The sequence below is a fragment of the Phragmites australis genome, chromosome 3 (genome assembly GCF_958298935.1).
Source record: "Phragmites australis chromosome 3, lpPhrAust1.1, whole genome shotgun sequence".
NCBI classification, from domain to species: domain Eukaryota; kingdom Viridiplantae; phylum Streptophyta; class Magnoliopsida; order Poales; family Poaceae; genus Phragmites; species Phragmites australis.
In genome coordinates this window covers 13,097,893-13,113,243 of record NC_084923.1, presented here as the reverse complement: position 1 = coordinate 13,113,243, position 15,351 = coordinate 13,097,893, and the positions used below count along the sequence as shown (strand labels likewise).

General features: G+C 42.6%; 3 protein-coding genes across 13 annotated transcripts; 1 reads left to right on the top strand and 2 right to left on the bottom strand.

The window, feature by feature from the left end:
* Nucleotides 1-5,588, top strand: LOC133912251 (lipid phosphate phosphatase gamma-like). Of its 2 annotated transcripts, none has more exons than XM_062354902.1 (3): nucleotides 1-685; nucleotides 2,320-2,371; nucleotides 4,566-4,696. In XM_062354902.1, exons 1-2 carry the CDS (start codon nucleotides 209-211, stop codon nucleotides 2,326-2,328), a joined length of 486 nt encoding a protein of 161 aa, XP_062210886.1. In that variant the 5' UTR covers nucleotides 1-208; the 3' UTR covers nucleotides 2,329-2,371; nucleotides 4,566-4,696. The 2 variants fall into 2 exon arrangements, with proteins under 2 accessions (XP_062210886.1, XP_062210885.1); XM_062354901.1 differs by lacking the exon at nucleotides 2,320-2,371 and adding an exon at nucleotides 5,315-5,588 and having other exon boundaries at nucleotides 3-685; nucleotides 4,566-4,776.
* Nucleotides 5,589-5,670: 82 nt separating this feature from the next.
* LOC133912252 (uncharacterized) lies at nucleotides 5,671-10,549 on the bottom strand. Of its 6 annotated transcripts, none has more exons than XM_062354907.1 (9): nucleotides 10,407-10,549; nucleotides 10,174-10,253; nucleotides 9,656-10,088; nucleotides 9,400-9,464; nucleotides 9,181-9,289; nucleotides 8,255-8,836; nucleotides 8,082-8,159; nucleotides 7,894-7,979; nucleotides 7,396-7,724 (listed from the first exon to the last, which is right to left on the bottom strand). In XM_062354907.1, exons 3-6 carry the CDS (start codon nucleotides 9,993-9,995, stop codon nucleotides 8,808-8,810), a joined length of 543 nt encoding a protein of 180 aa, XP_062210891.1. In that variant the 5' UTR covers nucleotides 9,996-10,088; nucleotides 10,174-10,253; nucleotides 10,407-10,549; the 3' UTR covers nucleotides 7,396-7,724; nucleotides 7,894-7,979; nucleotides 8,082-8,159; nucleotides 8,255-8,807. The 6 variants fall into 6 exon arrangements, 4 of the variants coding, with proteins under 4 accessions (XP_062210891.1, XP_062210889.1, XP_062210890.1 ...); XM_062354905.1 differs by having other exon boundaries at nucleotides 7,894-7,958; XM_062354906.1 differs by having other exon boundaries at nucleotides 7,396-7,958; nucleotides 8,082-8,173.
* Nucleotides 10,550-11,846: 1,297 nt separating this feature from the next.
* LOC133912249 (uncharacterized) lies at nucleotides 11,847-15,351 on the bottom strand. Of its 5 annotated transcripts, XM_062354899.1 has the most exons (5): nucleotides 15,212-15,319; nucleotides 13,107-13,183; nucleotides 12,595-12,783; nucleotides 12,355-12,484; nucleotides 11,847-12,263 (listed from the first exon to the last, which is right to left on the bottom strand). In XM_062354899.1, exons 3-5 carry the CDS (start codon nucleotides 12,762-12,764, stop codon nucleotides 12,195-12,197), a joined length of 369 nt encoding a protein of 122 aa, XP_062210883.1. In that variant the 5' UTR covers nucleotides 12,765-12,783; nucleotides 13,107-13,183; nucleotides 15,212-15,319; the 3' UTR covers nucleotides 11,847-12,194. The 5 variants fall into 5 exon arrangements, with proteins under 5 accessions (XP_062210883.1, XP_062210881.1, XP_062210882.1 ...); XM_062354897.1 differs by lacking the exon at nucleotides 13,107-13,183 and having other exon boundaries at nucleotides 15,212-15,351; XM_062354898.1 differs by lacking the exon at nucleotides 13,107-13,183 and having other exon boundaries at nucleotides 12,595-12,777; nucleotides 15,212-15,351.

The window sequence follows — 15,351 nt, the reverse complement described above, 5'->3', positions numbered from 1 at the left end:
CCACGCGGCGTCGCCTCCCCGTTCTGGCACGTTCGCTCTCCACTCCCCAACACACACGCGGAGGGCACAAATCCCCGCGGCCCACACGCCAATCGGAGCTGGTAGCCTTGGGCGCCGATCCAATCAACGGCCGGGCCCCAATCCCGAATCCCGCCGGGACATCAATTTTCCCCCGCGACGCGCGCGGCCGGGGTGCGAGAGCGCGACGATGTCCGGGGCGGGGGAGTTCCAGGAGATGGCGGCATCGGTGCCGCCGTCGCTGAAGGCCATCACGCTGACCCACGTCCGCTACCGCCGGGGTGACCCTCTGGGCCTCGTCCTCGCCTGGGTCTCCCTCATCCCTGTATTCATCAGCCTGGGTGGGTTCGTCTCCCACTTCCTCTTCCGCCGGGAGCTCCAGGGCCTCTGCTTCGCCGCGGGGCTCCTCGCCTCGCAGTTCCTTAACGAGCTCATCAAGCACTCCGTCGCGCAGTCCCGCCCGGCGTACTGCGAGTGGCTCGAGGCCTGCGACTCCTACGGGTGGCCCTCCAGCCACTCGCAGTACATGTTCTTCTTCGCCACCTACCTCTCGCTCCTCGCGCTCCGCCGGTCGAGCGCGCGCCGGGTGGTCGCCGCCGTGGCGTGGCTGCTCGCCTTCCTCACCATGCTGTCCAGGGTGAAGCTGGGGTACCACACCGTCGCGCAGGTGAGAGTCCCTGTATTTAGGATCCGATTTGATGGGAAGATTGTTTCTTTCCCATCATGTCATGCATTTCTCGAGTTATGGCCGATTTCACAGCTTGTTAAACCTGCAATTGTTTCCCTCTGCATGAATCAATATGCAGTTCCCCTGCATCGCTTCTCAAAAATTGAAAATTACGTCCTAGCTGTGATTCTCCGGAAAACTACAGATCACTCTGATCTTCAAATTTCATCTCCAACTATGAAATAAAATATATTTCACCTTAAACTTTATAATACCATTTAAATTTTACCTAAAAGTTCTAACTAGAAAGTTGTTATTTTCAAGAAGAAAGAAGTAGAAAGTGTTAGAATTATAGGTCCATATAATTCTAATAATTCTCAATAAATCTTAAATGACCATCTTGCAGAGAGACAGCCTATTATGAGACTCTTTAGCCATTAGTATTATATTGCTAATGAAAATAGATGTGAGGGATTTTCTTCCACTATATATCTAAAGATACCCACTCAATAGGGATAATAATATAGATTAATAATTAGAGAGTAGCCTTTAATTTGAAAGTATTTTCATTATGTGAGTCTATATAAGAATTAGGATTTTTGTTTTTCCCTCTTTCTGTTGCACTGCCGTTGTAGTCTACTCTATCGAGATATCGGCGTGCACCGACGAACGGGAGAGTAATTCTCCGAAATCCTCATTCTTGAGATCTTGCACCGGAAGAGGACGAATAAGGTTATTGGGAAGCGCTCCGCGCGACTGCTCAAATTTTTCACTACGGCTCGTTTTTCTGGTCGTCTGGGCACCACCCGTTGTTATCGTCAACAAATCCGGCATCTTCATTAATCTTCACAACAGGACCAGCACGTAAAAATCATGTTACTCGTATTTTATTTTCTGTAGTTCATAATTTTAAATATAGTAGATCTAATCATATATAACTCTATCATATACATGTCTAGATTATACTGTGATAATATGAATATGTTAGTTTATCAGTTTATGCTCATGAATAGCTTATGAATTAAATTAAGTCTAAACATGTTTATATTTCCAATAGAAAGTTCATAGATCGTTTATCAAACTATAAGGTTCATAATCTGTAAAATAAAGGAAAACTACAGATCACCCCTTGAGCTTTAGACTGATATTCAAATTTCACCTTGAACTACGAAATCAGATATATTTCACTCTAAACTTTACAATACCACTCAAATTTTACCCTGAACTATGAACCAGATGTATTCACCCCGAACTTTATAATACCACTCAAATTTCATCATAAACTATGAAACCAGATATATTTCATGCTAAACTTTACAATATCACTCAAATAACACCCTAGCCAGTTTTGGATAGTGATTTTGCCTATGTGGTAAGTTTGCATCAACAATTAAGCCATGTGGACTGATATGTCACTTAATCTTGTTTTTATTCTTCTTTATTCCAAGTGATTTTGCTATGTATTGACTCTGTCATGTTACTTCATCATCATTCGACGTCTAGGTGAGCTAACACGGGTTGCCGCTAGGGTCTGTGCTGCATGTCACTTAATCTTGTTTTTATTATTCTTGTTTCCAAGTGGTTTTGCCATTTATTGACTCGATCATGTTGTTTTATCATCGTTCGACGTCTAGCTGAGCTAGCACGGGTTGCCGCCAGGGTCTGTGCTACATATCACTTAATCAGGTTTTTCCTTTTCTTTTCTCCAAGTGGTTTTTCCATGTATTGACTCGGTCATGTTGCTTTATCATCATTCGACGTCTAGGTGAGCTAACATGGGTTGCCTCTAGGGTCTGTGCTACATATCACTTAATCTGGTTTTTATTCTTCTTGTTTCCAAGTGGTTTTGCCATTTATTGACTCGATCATGTTGTTTTATCATCATTTGACGTCTAGCTGAGTTAGCATAGGTTGCCGCCAGGTTATGTGCTATATGTCATTTGATCATGTTTTTCCTTTTCTTTTTTACAAGTGGTTTTGCCATGTATTGACTCGGTCATGTTGCTTCATCATCATTCAACGTCTAGCTGAGCTAACACGGGCTGCCGTCAGGGTCTATGCTATGTGTCACTTAATCTTATTTTTATTCTTTTTTTTTTCAAGTGCTTTTGCCATATATTGACTCGATCATGTTGCCTCATCATGATTCGACGTCTAGCTGAGCTAACACGGGCTATCGCCAGGGTCTATGCTACATGTTACTTAATCTTTTTTTTATTCTTCTTTTTTTCAAGTGGTTTTTCCATGTATTGACTTAGTCATGTTGCTTCATCATCATTCGACATCTAGCTGAGCTAACACGGGCTGCCGCCAGGTTTGTGCTACATGTCACTTAATCTTATTTTTATTCTTCTTTTTTCCAAGTGGTTTTTCCATGTATTGACTCAGTCATGTTGCTTCATCATCATTCGACATCTAGCTGAGCTAACACGAGCTGCCGTCAGGATCTGTGCTACATGTCACTTAATCTTATTTTTGTTCTTCTTTTTTCTAAGTGCTTTTGCCATGTATTGACTCGATCATGTTGTTTCATCATCATTTGACGTCAGCTAAGCTAACACGGCCTGCCACTAGTGTCTGTGCTGCCACGTCTCCGTGAGGTGGACAGTGAACTAGATCAAATCAGCCATGTCAACATACCCTTGTGGCAAAAACATTCATGCATACCCACCATATAGGCAAAACCACCCTTCAAAACCGGCTAGGGTGTCATTTGAGTGATATTGTAAAGCTCAGGATAAAATATATTTTGTTTCATAGTTCTTGGTGAAATTTGAGTGGTATTATAAAGTTTAGGGTGAAATATATCTGGTTTCATAGTTTAGGATGAAATTTGGGTGGTATTGTAAAACTCAGGGTGAAATATATCTTGTTTTATAGTTTATGGGGAAATTAAAAGATCCGGTTAAAGTTCAGAGGTGATATGTAGTTTTCCCTAAATGAAATATTCCAAATATTTGTGTACTTTTAGGTAGTTTGGCTGGTTTAGACATATTTAATGCCTTTTGGGGCTAAAGATCACATTTTTATGCGTATAATGAGCTTCAGATGAACATCGTCGACACTGTGGTTCTCAGTGAAAGTTTGCTAAGGTTGACTTTTAATGGGAAAAATTGCATTTGTTTTACTAGGGAAGTTAGTTGTTATGTGCGGCCGCAAGTACCAGCGCCGCTGCTGCCAACCTGCAGCTTTTTGTCACGAAAGATTGTAAAAGTAAAAGATAGGTTATTACGGTGAGTTAGCATGTGTGGAACCATGGCAGTTTCCATAATTATATTCCTTGTCCTAACCTTAACAGAAGGGGGGGACACACATCCAGTAGCCAAACAGTTTCAAAGAAAGCAGCAGAAAAGTTGACGACTCGCTACTCTTCTGCCATTTTGAAGGAAAAGTATGAAACAATTAGCTCCATGAAAGAGCATCCAAACTCTAGTAAATTCATTGTTTAGTCAGAATTATGAACTGGTCCCTTGTTTTTTCTGGATACCACCGTGCATTTAAGTGTGCCTAATTGCATGCATTTATCTGCATAAGAAAGTTCTTGTACATTTTTCTGTTGAAAGTTATGTGGCTTTAGTTTTTGCGAATGTTTAATAATGCGAACGTGTTGTATCTATCTGTTTAGCATTCAGTTTGTTCAGTAAAACATTTGCATGTTGTGTGCATTTGTGACTAGAAGTTTGGCGCATACTAGAATTGCTATCCATCATTTAGTGCGATCGGGATGATAATTTGTTCCTTTAGATGGATTACTTGTCTCCTTACAAACCTGCTTATTTGCATGAAAGTGTTTTGATTTGATTGTTTTTCTTTTAGGCAAAATATGGCAAATAGTGCATCTCAAAAGTCCAAGTGAGTTAAAATTTGATGTTTTCTTCAGGTTTTTGCGGGAGCAGTAGTAGGCCTTGTGTTTGGTGCTATCTGGTACTGGATCGTCAACACCATGCTTGTTGATTACTTCCCAATGATTGAGGAGAGTGCAATCGGGAGGTGGTTGTACATCAAGGACACATCTCATATTCCAGATGTGCTCAAGTTTGAGTATGATAACGCAAGGGCAGCAAGGAAGAAAGTTGCTACTGATTGAGCATGTAAGTCACAGCATCTAATTTGACTTTTGCTCAATTAGCAGATGTTGCTCAGACATGAAGCACTGTACCTGAAAATAGCAACTATATCTATATTTTGCTTATACTTAAGCCATTTGATTGAAAAATCACAATTCTTAGGCTAGCGTATCTTGTTCTTGTTCTAGGAAGTCTGAACGTTTTGTTGAATACCGATTCAGTCATGAATGCACTTGCTCCATATTCTTGGCATGGTTGGAAGAGGCTATAGATACACGGGAAGCTATTGTTAGTCCTATTTAGAAACTCCAAAAGCTATCATCGTCTATCAAACCTTACCTCAGTTTATGACATTCATGTTAGGGATATACAAGTTAGACCCCTATCGGGAGTATCACACTAAACTTGTGTTAGGAATGGTTTACCTTGTACCATTAGTATGGCCTTACATAACAGTCCCTAATTTTCCTGTCACGATCAAATTGGATCAAACTTTCTCCATTTGAAAATTACTTGACCTCATCTATCAAACCGTTGCTCATATTTTCTTATGTCAATGCAGGTTATGATTCAGGATTGCATGTTGCTGTTCATTAGGGGGATTATAAGAATGTGTGCGGCATGATATTTGCTTCAGTTAAGCTGCACACGGCACATGTACTCGTAGCAGCAACATCAGTGGAAAAAATGCCCATAATAGTTGTGTCATTTTGCTCTTCCCAGGCATACACCACTGTTTTTTTCTTTTTTCTTTCAGTCATTTTGTTTTTCTTAAAGATAGTTTGATCCAAGGATACCACTACCAAAATTTCAATATATTTCCATGGAAACGAAGCTACTCTTTGATTCAGAATATAAATCGTTTTAGACTAGAACACAAGAATAAGAAAATGTGTGAAATAACCGTGTTAACTGTCTTACACCTTCTATTATTGACCCTTTACTAACAAAAGTCAGATAAGCGTATAAGTGGAAAGCTAAAACAACTTATATTTGATGAAGGGTATGGAAGGCTAAAACAACTTATATTTTGGATCCGAGGAAGTAACTTGTTTGAGGACTTTATGTTAGTTTTGGCTCCCGTGAGGGGAGGTTAAAGAACAGTAATAGTGCGTGGTTGAAACGGAATGCAGTGCAACCTCGCTATAAGCGGAGTACAGACCAGCTTACCAATCATGGACTCATGGGATTACTTCTTAAGACCATCTACAACCGATTTCCGTCAGGATCTAGAATCTTTTCACGAAGGGATTTTCCTTCTCTTCAGCATTTCAACGGTTTTCCTTTATGGTTCCCGTCACGAAGGAATTTTCAAGATCATTCCCTTCAGGACGGGATTATCTCTATTTTCTCTTCACGAATACCTTAAAAAAAGTTGTTGAAAATAAGAGAAAATAAAAATAATAGAAACGGAAAGGAGAATCGAAAAAGAAATGAAATAAAGGGAATATGGTTATAGATGATCTACCAATAAATTGATAAGCACCCACGAAGGAAGAATCAGTCGAGGTTGATATGCCTGTAGTAATAGCAAGTCACTAGCATGCTGTGGAGGAATGCACCTCTGGCTACAATCTCAAAACGCCACAGATGGACAAGTATCAAGCCCTCCGTACTCTGGAACAGCAAGACATGTAGGTCGATAGCTCAATCTGTGACAAACGTGTCCAGAACACTAAAAGATCACGAGCAAAGCAGGATAAAAGTCGGAAGTGGTTCATGTGATGTAACTGTATGGGATGACTTCGTTGTTGACATGTAAAGCTCACTAAAAGTTAGTCCACATATCAGCGGTCACGTCACGGTATAACTACCTTAGACGATCTCCTTTCATAGAAGTCACATATCCGTTTCTCAAGGTTCAGAAACCTCGGCAAGCTATATGCGGCAGCAATGGTATTTTGGCATGCACAACATGAAGCACATAAAGCACTATGATCCTTCACGATCCATTGTCAGATCTGCTTGTTTAGAAATGGCGTCAGGAATACCGCCGGAAGGGTCATGTTTCCTTTCTGCCTGTAACGATTGACACAGTTATTCAAGCTTCTTTTGATTTTTCGACCTCTCTATTTGAATTCTTCGTTAGCTCACTCTACAGAAACATCGAAATTAGCAGAAACAGCTTACATATTATGCAAGATCAACTGGCACAAGATTTCCCTAGTATGCATATGAAGATAAATGAAACTGTATAAGCTAGAAAATCAAGGGTAGTTATTCATACATGGTAAAGGAGATCAATGTGAAATGCTAAAAAGGTAGGCAGATATAGTTATAGAAAGCTGTAGTCTCAATAGAGCACCCTGTTTCAGCACAATTACCTCTTCAATGAGCTTTACGAGAGCAATATCTGAGTTCTCACATTTTCCCTTCAAAAATTCATTCTCCTTCTTTAGATTCTTTATCACTGTCACCATCTGATGCAGAAGATCATACGAGGCTTTTACTTTGTCAACAAACAGCTGTTGACTAATAAATCAGATACAATATTGAGCATAAACCAAGACAAGCTGTAGAGGACACCTTTTCCATCTCCTGCTTGTAAGTTTCAAAGACTTCATTGCTTTTTGACAGGGCGTCATGAAATGTTATAGCAGAAAATTTTAAATTACTTGAAATTTTAAAAATTCACCTACAAGGGGGGAAAAGGCCACCACAAAAACGGATAAAACATTTGAATATCTTTATATGTTTTGTTGGGTTTCATCTCTAGCCTACCCCAACTTGATCGGGACTAAAGTACACTCTGGCTATTCTGAACAAGAAGGTCTTATCAGCGAAAGTACCTGAAACTGCTAAAATCTTTCTTCATCAGCAGCTAGTTGCAACCGTAGGTTCTTCTCAGTAGTGATAATTTGAGAAACTTGCTCAGCATATAACTTCATTTGGGTATGTTCCTGAGCGGCCTTCTCTTGATGTTGTTGAATTTTCAAATCAGCAAGCTCAAGTTCCAGCATCTTCTCTTTCAACTATATATATCATAACAAGTTTACCCACAGCACCACAACAGCATATAAAGCTAGTGAGAACTATCGTGCCTGTACAAAAGTCAGAAGGGACTTGCACTAATGGAGTTGCTAATACAATCAACTAATGAAACCCCTAATGTTCAAGATATGCCTAAGCTTAGTATCTTACAAATTGTTCTCTTCTAGCTGAGCGATGCATTCATTTTTTTGCTCCTCAAGCTTGATGTTCACATCCTATAAAGATATCGTGAATATCTGATAAATGAGAGCTTATAGACATATAAGCAAAATAATTAAAGAACACTAGTACATATATGTCCAGGACTATAATCAGATGATGTATGTTGATATGCTGACCTTTATAGCATTATTGAATTTGTCAGACAATTCCATACGCATGTTCTGCCCCTCTGTGGACACCCTTTGGCACTCTTCCTGAGACAAAGAAGCTAAAAAGGTATCACAATTGAACAAAAGTGAAAAAAAACGTTGCTAATACTTGAATCGAAGTCCAAACACTTTGAACATACCATAGTTGTTACAATGACATGGCAAGGCGCGGCGACCCACCACCTTCACAACTTTACAATGCCTATGGTGCGCAGCATGGCGACGCCATACACACATCGGCGTGGCGAATACATACCTTTCAATACTTTTTCCTAATACACATTATCTCTCAAAGTATATATAAAAAAGAAAAAAGAAAGAAAAGAAGAATACACAAATTTGGCCCATATAAGCCAACCCAGCCACCCTTCTACTTACTCTAGCCCCTCCACCCTCCTCGATCCCCGTGTCGCCTACGCCCTCTCTGCACCGCTTGCTCCCTCCGCCCTCCCTGTGTCGCCTGCTCCCACTGGATCTGCACCGAGCACGGGCGGCGAACGCAGATCCAAACAAGAGAGGTGGACGCCGGACGGAGTCGGCCTCGATTATATAGGTACCCCTCTCCCTCTATTGCGCCCGCCACAACGCACAAAATCATGGCATCCCTGTGGCGAGACACCGTTCTCCTCCGCGCCGATATATCGGCATTATGACGACGATATCCCGACGCCATGACAACTATGGAACATACCTTTAGGATTTTGTTTCGACGCTGAAACTACCTACAAAGAGATTCAGTGCAATGGTTGCAAGGACCCAAACGTAGACGACAAATGTTAGGTAGATAAATTCTAGGAGCACATTGTGCGTGCAACAGTTCAAATGCAAAGTAATCAAGTTGTACATGATTTTTAATGACACTGAATTATCTATGCTAATCAGTCCAGGCTGGAAATTCAATTAACATTACTTAATTATTACATGAACATTAGAAGGCATCCATCCAACTAAACAAAGTATACATGTTATGTTTTGCTGGTGATGATTTAAGGGACGGATCCATCCACTACATTTAACTGTTGGAGAGCAAGTATATAGCAATCATAATTTCACATCATAAGCTCACCTGCATCCCTTTCTGCAACCACTTTGTGGTATCCTTGGGCAAGCTCCAGCAGCTCTCTGTCCTCTAGTTTACTACGCTTCACGACCTTACGTTTCAGTTCACCACTCCCCTACAAAACCAAGCAAAGCAATCCCGTTTTGCAAAGACTAGTTCTTCTTACAAATGCAAATATGATGCAAAGAGATAAGTTGAATCCCTATCAGTCTCAGCAATGACAACCATTTGATCAGTGGTAGATTCTGCTGGCTCTGCGGCATAGCTCTCCTTCAAGGACTCTTTAGCATCTGCAATAAGAACAATAAAACAAGGTAAGGAAACATGGTGAGTTGGGAGCTAAATCCACAGTGATCGAATGACACGCTAAAAATTTGGACATGCCCTGACAGTAACGGGAATGGCAGCCGTTAAAGACAACTCAGATCAGGAGGCTCAGGATTAAAAAAAAAAGATCGAGAAAGTGGTATGGACGGATCACCTTGGCTGTCGCCGGCGGGTCTGTGCTGCCCGAGAGCGTGATCCGGCTCTGTAGCGGCGGTCAGAGCGAGGCTCTCCAGGACATCGGCGGAGGCGGAGGCAGCAGTGGAGGCATCTAGGGCCTCTCCGGAGGCGGGGACGGGGAGAGAGGGGGCGCCCAGGGTTTCCCCGCCGTCGGGAACGCTGACGGCGGGGCGATCAGTGTCGAGGGCGGTTTGCGAGGGATCAACGGCCTCGGGGGCAGGGGAGGGAGGAGCGACCTGGTCGGCGGCAGAGCTCTCGACGAAGCCGTCGGGGAGCGAGTCCGCCTCCGGGAGGCGCGTCGCCGGCGAGCCTTCCATTGAGCTGTGCGTCTCTGCCGCTGCGCTGCGCACTCCGCCACTCCCCTTTTCCCTCCGTTTCGTTGAAAGTTGAACCGTGTTAACCAACTAGGGCTACCAGATGTGAAAGTTACGTTAAAATGTACAGGACAACCTTTATCTCAGAAACTTAGAAATACTACCAGGTTTATTTGCATACCATATCATCATCTTCGTAAAGCACTTCCAGCAAATGGCTCCTGCCACGGGAGGCGATGATATACCAACTTAGAACCATCCCTGCAAAAACAGAGTTAACTTAGGTACCTGTTATATTATCATGGACTTCTTATAAATCATAAACACAGACCTAAGGGAAATAATGCAATGCAACTAAAGATTGGTAGAAAGATAACAACAAAAGCATGCTTGATGGAAATAGAAGAAAGCTACCTGAGAGTCATATCTGGATCTGTGATCACTTCACCGTCAAGGCGTCAATGGTTATCTGCAAACAAAACGAAGCCTCATTTGCATTTGGGTAAATATGTGCGGGAAAAGTCAGAAACTTTCTCATTTTTTAAAAAAATTAAAAAAGGTCTTTTTGACCCAATCTTCTTTGAAGGCTTTTTGTGGGTGCAAGGTCTTTTTGACCCAATCTTCTTTGAAGGCTTTTTGTGGGTGCTGGGGTTCGAGCCCCGACTGGTCAGCTCCTCCCATTGAGCCTTTACCAACTGACCTACAGCCAGTTCTCATTTTCCTATACATATGACAGATTTTTTAAAAATCGAGATAATGCATAAGGTTTGATACATGCATGTTCCCTTCTAAACACACACCAATCACCATAGCTCAGGAACGATACAGACAGCACCAGATAGAGAAGACTTTCATTCCGCCCGATCTGCCCGTTACGAATTCTCTGAATCCACCTGCACAGAGCAACACCACCATCACCAAATCAACGCAATATTCCATGGAAACCACAGCCCGATCAGGAAGTAAGCGTGGCCGTCAGGCACTTACCCTGGCAATGGCGCGGAGCTCTTGTAGTTAGTAGAGTAGAACCCAACCAAGGTGGTGGTTGCGTCCGTTTCTGCTTGCAATGAAGTAGTCAGAAAAAGTACCAAAAACCGCAGAGAGAGGAGACAGAGGGCGCCGGGCCACAAGCCAGCGCAACGGAACGTGTCGGTGTAGTAGAGGCCTTCGTTGAGCTCCGGCCATGGCGTCCCGAAGGAGTAGAGCGCCCGCGGCGGCGGCCATCGCGTTGGAGAAGAGGTTTAAGGGTACATCTGCAGATTAGTCCACCAAGTTTAGCTTTCTCTCTGTGCATTCGGAGCCGTGCAGGCAGCCAGGCCGGCCGATCGCCTTCGCCTGATCAGGTTTCAGTTTCACTCTAGTCTGAAGTCTCAACTGAAGTGGAACAACCTCCCTCACTCGGCAACAGAAATGGAGTGCGCCGCCGCCGGAATTATGCAAGCTTAACTCCGGCGGGCCTTTTTTTCTCCAGCAAACGGGAAGACAAGACCATCCTTGGCGATCAAAAGGGGGTGGAAAAACTCTCGACTGAATGATTAATGTACGCAAATGGAGACTGCCAATGTAAATCTGATCACTTGTTCGCAATCAGAAAGCCGGAAAGGAGTAATCAGGTCCATGCTCTTGCTTCTTTGCCAGATGACTTGAGTGAATAGGATTCAACATTCATCCCCAGGTGTCTGAACCCGATTTGGATGTACAACCATGAGAAGTTAACAGGTCTTCAGCAATTTTTAAGTATGATTTTTCTCCTTTTAACAATGATGGGGACCTGTCTACAATTGCCAACAATTGGTCATACTAAAGCTCAAAATATCTTCCAAGAAGAAATCTCATACAGTCCACAAAATGTGCATGTTCACATGTCAGAGTCGTACGCCTGTTCACAATTTATTCACTTGTGTCGGTATCCAAGCATCTCAAAATATTAGAAGAGTAACAATATAGACATGCCATGAACGCATAATAGCTGTTGCTACAAACACTGCTTCCTACAGTTCAAGGATCCTCAACCTAATTTTCTACAAGTGGTCACTGGTGGCTAATGGCACAAAAATTTGATGATATTGCTGGAGCTTTCCCCTTCTCATTTAAAAACTTGAACGGTGCCATACAAAACTCGTGGAGGGACAAGATGATGAAACTATCCTCACAAAAATTTCCAATTCTCAAGTTGGTAGAGCATGCTATACTTCACTACAGTTATTTTTCACTGGGTCTAGGGATCCTCTTGTAGTCGTAGCTGTTTATGTCCACCTTTTGCTGCAAATCCTGTAATTTAGAAACTCATCAATGAAGCCAATCATGGCAAACTTCTCATCAAAGCAGCTGCGCAATTCTTTTACATATGAAAGCAGCATACCTTCAGTTCATCCTCTAAAGAGAGCTTCTTAGGCTTATAGGCCCCTTCCACCGGCCCTGTTCGGCTTAGAGCTTTTGTTGTTTCTACGACCTCCCATTCAATATCCTCCTTTTCCTTTGTCACTTCTTTGCTGCAAGAATACAAATGAACCAGCACCTTCAAATAGGAGAAACAAAGGAAACCCTAAACACGGACTAATTAGCGCGATTTAGACAAGTGCCGAAAGTCTGAATAATTTACCTGCCCTGTATAAGATGAGCAAGCCCAACTGCACCAAACACTGTCAAGGAAATGAGTGGCAACCCATATCGAACAAATGGATGTTTTCGCCCCCATCTTTTGAACTGTGAGGCTTGTTTGACCACCTTAGCAGCTGATTCCACTGGAGCAACTTTCTGAGTTGTATTCATGATCAGCTTTGAGCTGTTACTACTTGTAAAGAAGAAAGTCAGTGAAAAGGAGCAACATCCAAGCTAATACAATTGATATTTGGAATATAACAGGACAAGAATGTGTTGTTTCATGATAAGTTGTGTTGTTGAAGAAGTCCACATTCATTCATACTGTCAGATAAAACCACGTAGAGGCTAGCTCATCTCATTTACAGGAAATGGGTATATCTAAATTATACACTTAAAGCTGCAATAAGCACCACCTTATACGTTGAAGTCGATTTAATCTTTTAGACCTAAGGAGAACAAAGCAATAAGATAGGAGGAAAAGAACTTTAAATAAAGATGTGAGAGTGTTACGTCGTAATGGTTTGTAACTATAAGTTGTCAGAGAAGCATTGCAGTCTCATTCATGCATGTGATCCAGGAGGAGAAGACTAGCAAGTAGAAGAAAAGAACAGTTCAGCATACATATGTGAGAAAATATGAAATGAAACTTTTCACATTTTCAGTCTAAATTAGCATCAATAAGTCAATAACTACCACACTTGAAATGTAAAGCAGTTCGATGTTAAGACACAAGCAAATTTCTACTTGTGACTATGTGGGCACAAATTTAGTAGTTCATTCGTCATCTCTATTCTGGTTAGCTGAGGACCCTATTGAGTAGTCACTATTATGAGATCAACAAGACCAGACAACACTACTAGCTAAAACGGAGCAGTACAAAAAAATGTGCACCAAATCCTTATAACTTCAAATTTTGGGATTATAGATTAGGAACTACATGAGAAAGGAACTGTATACTGCACTGTAACACCGTAAAAAGGTTCTCTGCTTGGCTGCTTCTACACACTGCATCACTAGGACACTAGCACTAGGGAGGACCCCTTCATATGTACTAATCAAGTTAACCTAATTCATAAACCATATATGAATAATTTAAATCAGACAGAAACTCAACTTTAGCTGGCAAATACAACATTACAGTAGGAACTACAGGATGAATCAGCACACAGAGTTACTTATGGATTATACATAATAAGTAAAGGTAGTAGCAGATTGTGATCTACAAAGCCTGTGCACAGAGGCGGACTTAGCATGAGCACCCCCCCCCCCCCCCAAGATAAACTGTGCCCGTGCCATTGATCTTGCACGTTGAAGGAGAAGAATAGCCTAGCCGAACCATGGATGGACGGATTTTGGACTAGTAGGGCACCGTACCACGCAGCACACAAGTCCACAACTGACTAAACGGAGAGAAAGGGAGATTTGGATTTCATTGCTCACAGTAGACAAGGTCCCCCAAAAAACAAAACCAACCATCAGAACAAGGAGGAATTTGAGATTTAGCCACTTCAAGAGTGGGCTTCACAAAAATGTCACTCCCAAGATGGTACACTCTAAAGAGTCATTTTCAACATTGCCTCCTTGCTTATTTGCCATTATCACCTATATTAACTCATTTCATTCTCTTTTCCCCTCTCCAGCCACATGAAAGAACTGAATTGCCCCTCCTGGCTGGGTCCAACAGATTCTGTGGACAGAGCCACATTGCCTTCAGTGCATCCTGTTCTCCTCTCTTCTCTCACGAACCCAGCGACAGAGCAGGTGACAACAACCGACGTTTCTCCGCTGCAGCACTTCCCTCATCGACGCTGCTCTGCTCTGCTGCCCAAGGTAATGTCACAAGCTCCGGCCGCTTCTCCTCATGTACCAGCACCCTCTCCCAAGTGCAGTTAGGCCATAGTGACCTGCCACTTGTGCCTTGCCCTAGGTGCGGGGACCAGGTGTTGGAGCTCAAGTCGTGGAAACACAGGGGCAAGATCTTCAAATGCCACAAGAATGAACAAGATGTAAGTTAATTTTGCTGCATTTCATCATTTGGGATTGGGGCTAAATTTCCTCGTTTTCTTGTTGATAGATGCCTGGCAGATGCGGCTTCTACAGATGGCTTAACGAGTATCAGGAGTTTCTTGCAGGATCTGATTTCACTGACATGGACGGCCGATTGAGCAGACATCCCCAAATTACAAGGTACAGGAGAACTGATGATGAAAGAAAATTGCGGTGTTGAAGTAAAGATGGACAAGCTGATCAATTTGATGCATTTTATGGTGCTGACCAATGTAGCCATTGCTGTTGTGGTCATCCTAGGTGTGATAGTGATGCTTGTTAAGTGATGATTAGGTAGCAATGCAAGGTTATGTGTTGTAACACAGACTTTTGTCATGTAAAAAATGCTGCTATGGAATGGAATGGAGGTTGCACAATGCAATGTATGCAGACCAGTGTCATGTTAATTTTCTGACAATGCAATGGGTTGCGGTTCATGCCGCCGGCTCCTCGCAGGCCTCTCCTTGCAAGCATCACAGAGCTAGGGTTATATGCATCAAACAAAGAGGGGATTTCTCAAACCAAACCAAACCAAGCAAATGGAATAGAAATGGAACCGGGCTTCTCACCAGTGCCGTCGCTCGCGGTCGCCGGGCTCAGAGGAGGTGCAGAGGTCGGGCTCGCCGTCGCCTGCCCTGTCGCCGTGGTCGGGTTCTGAAGAGGAGAGAAACGGGAGCGGTGGAGATGTGGCTCGGTCCAACTAATCAGT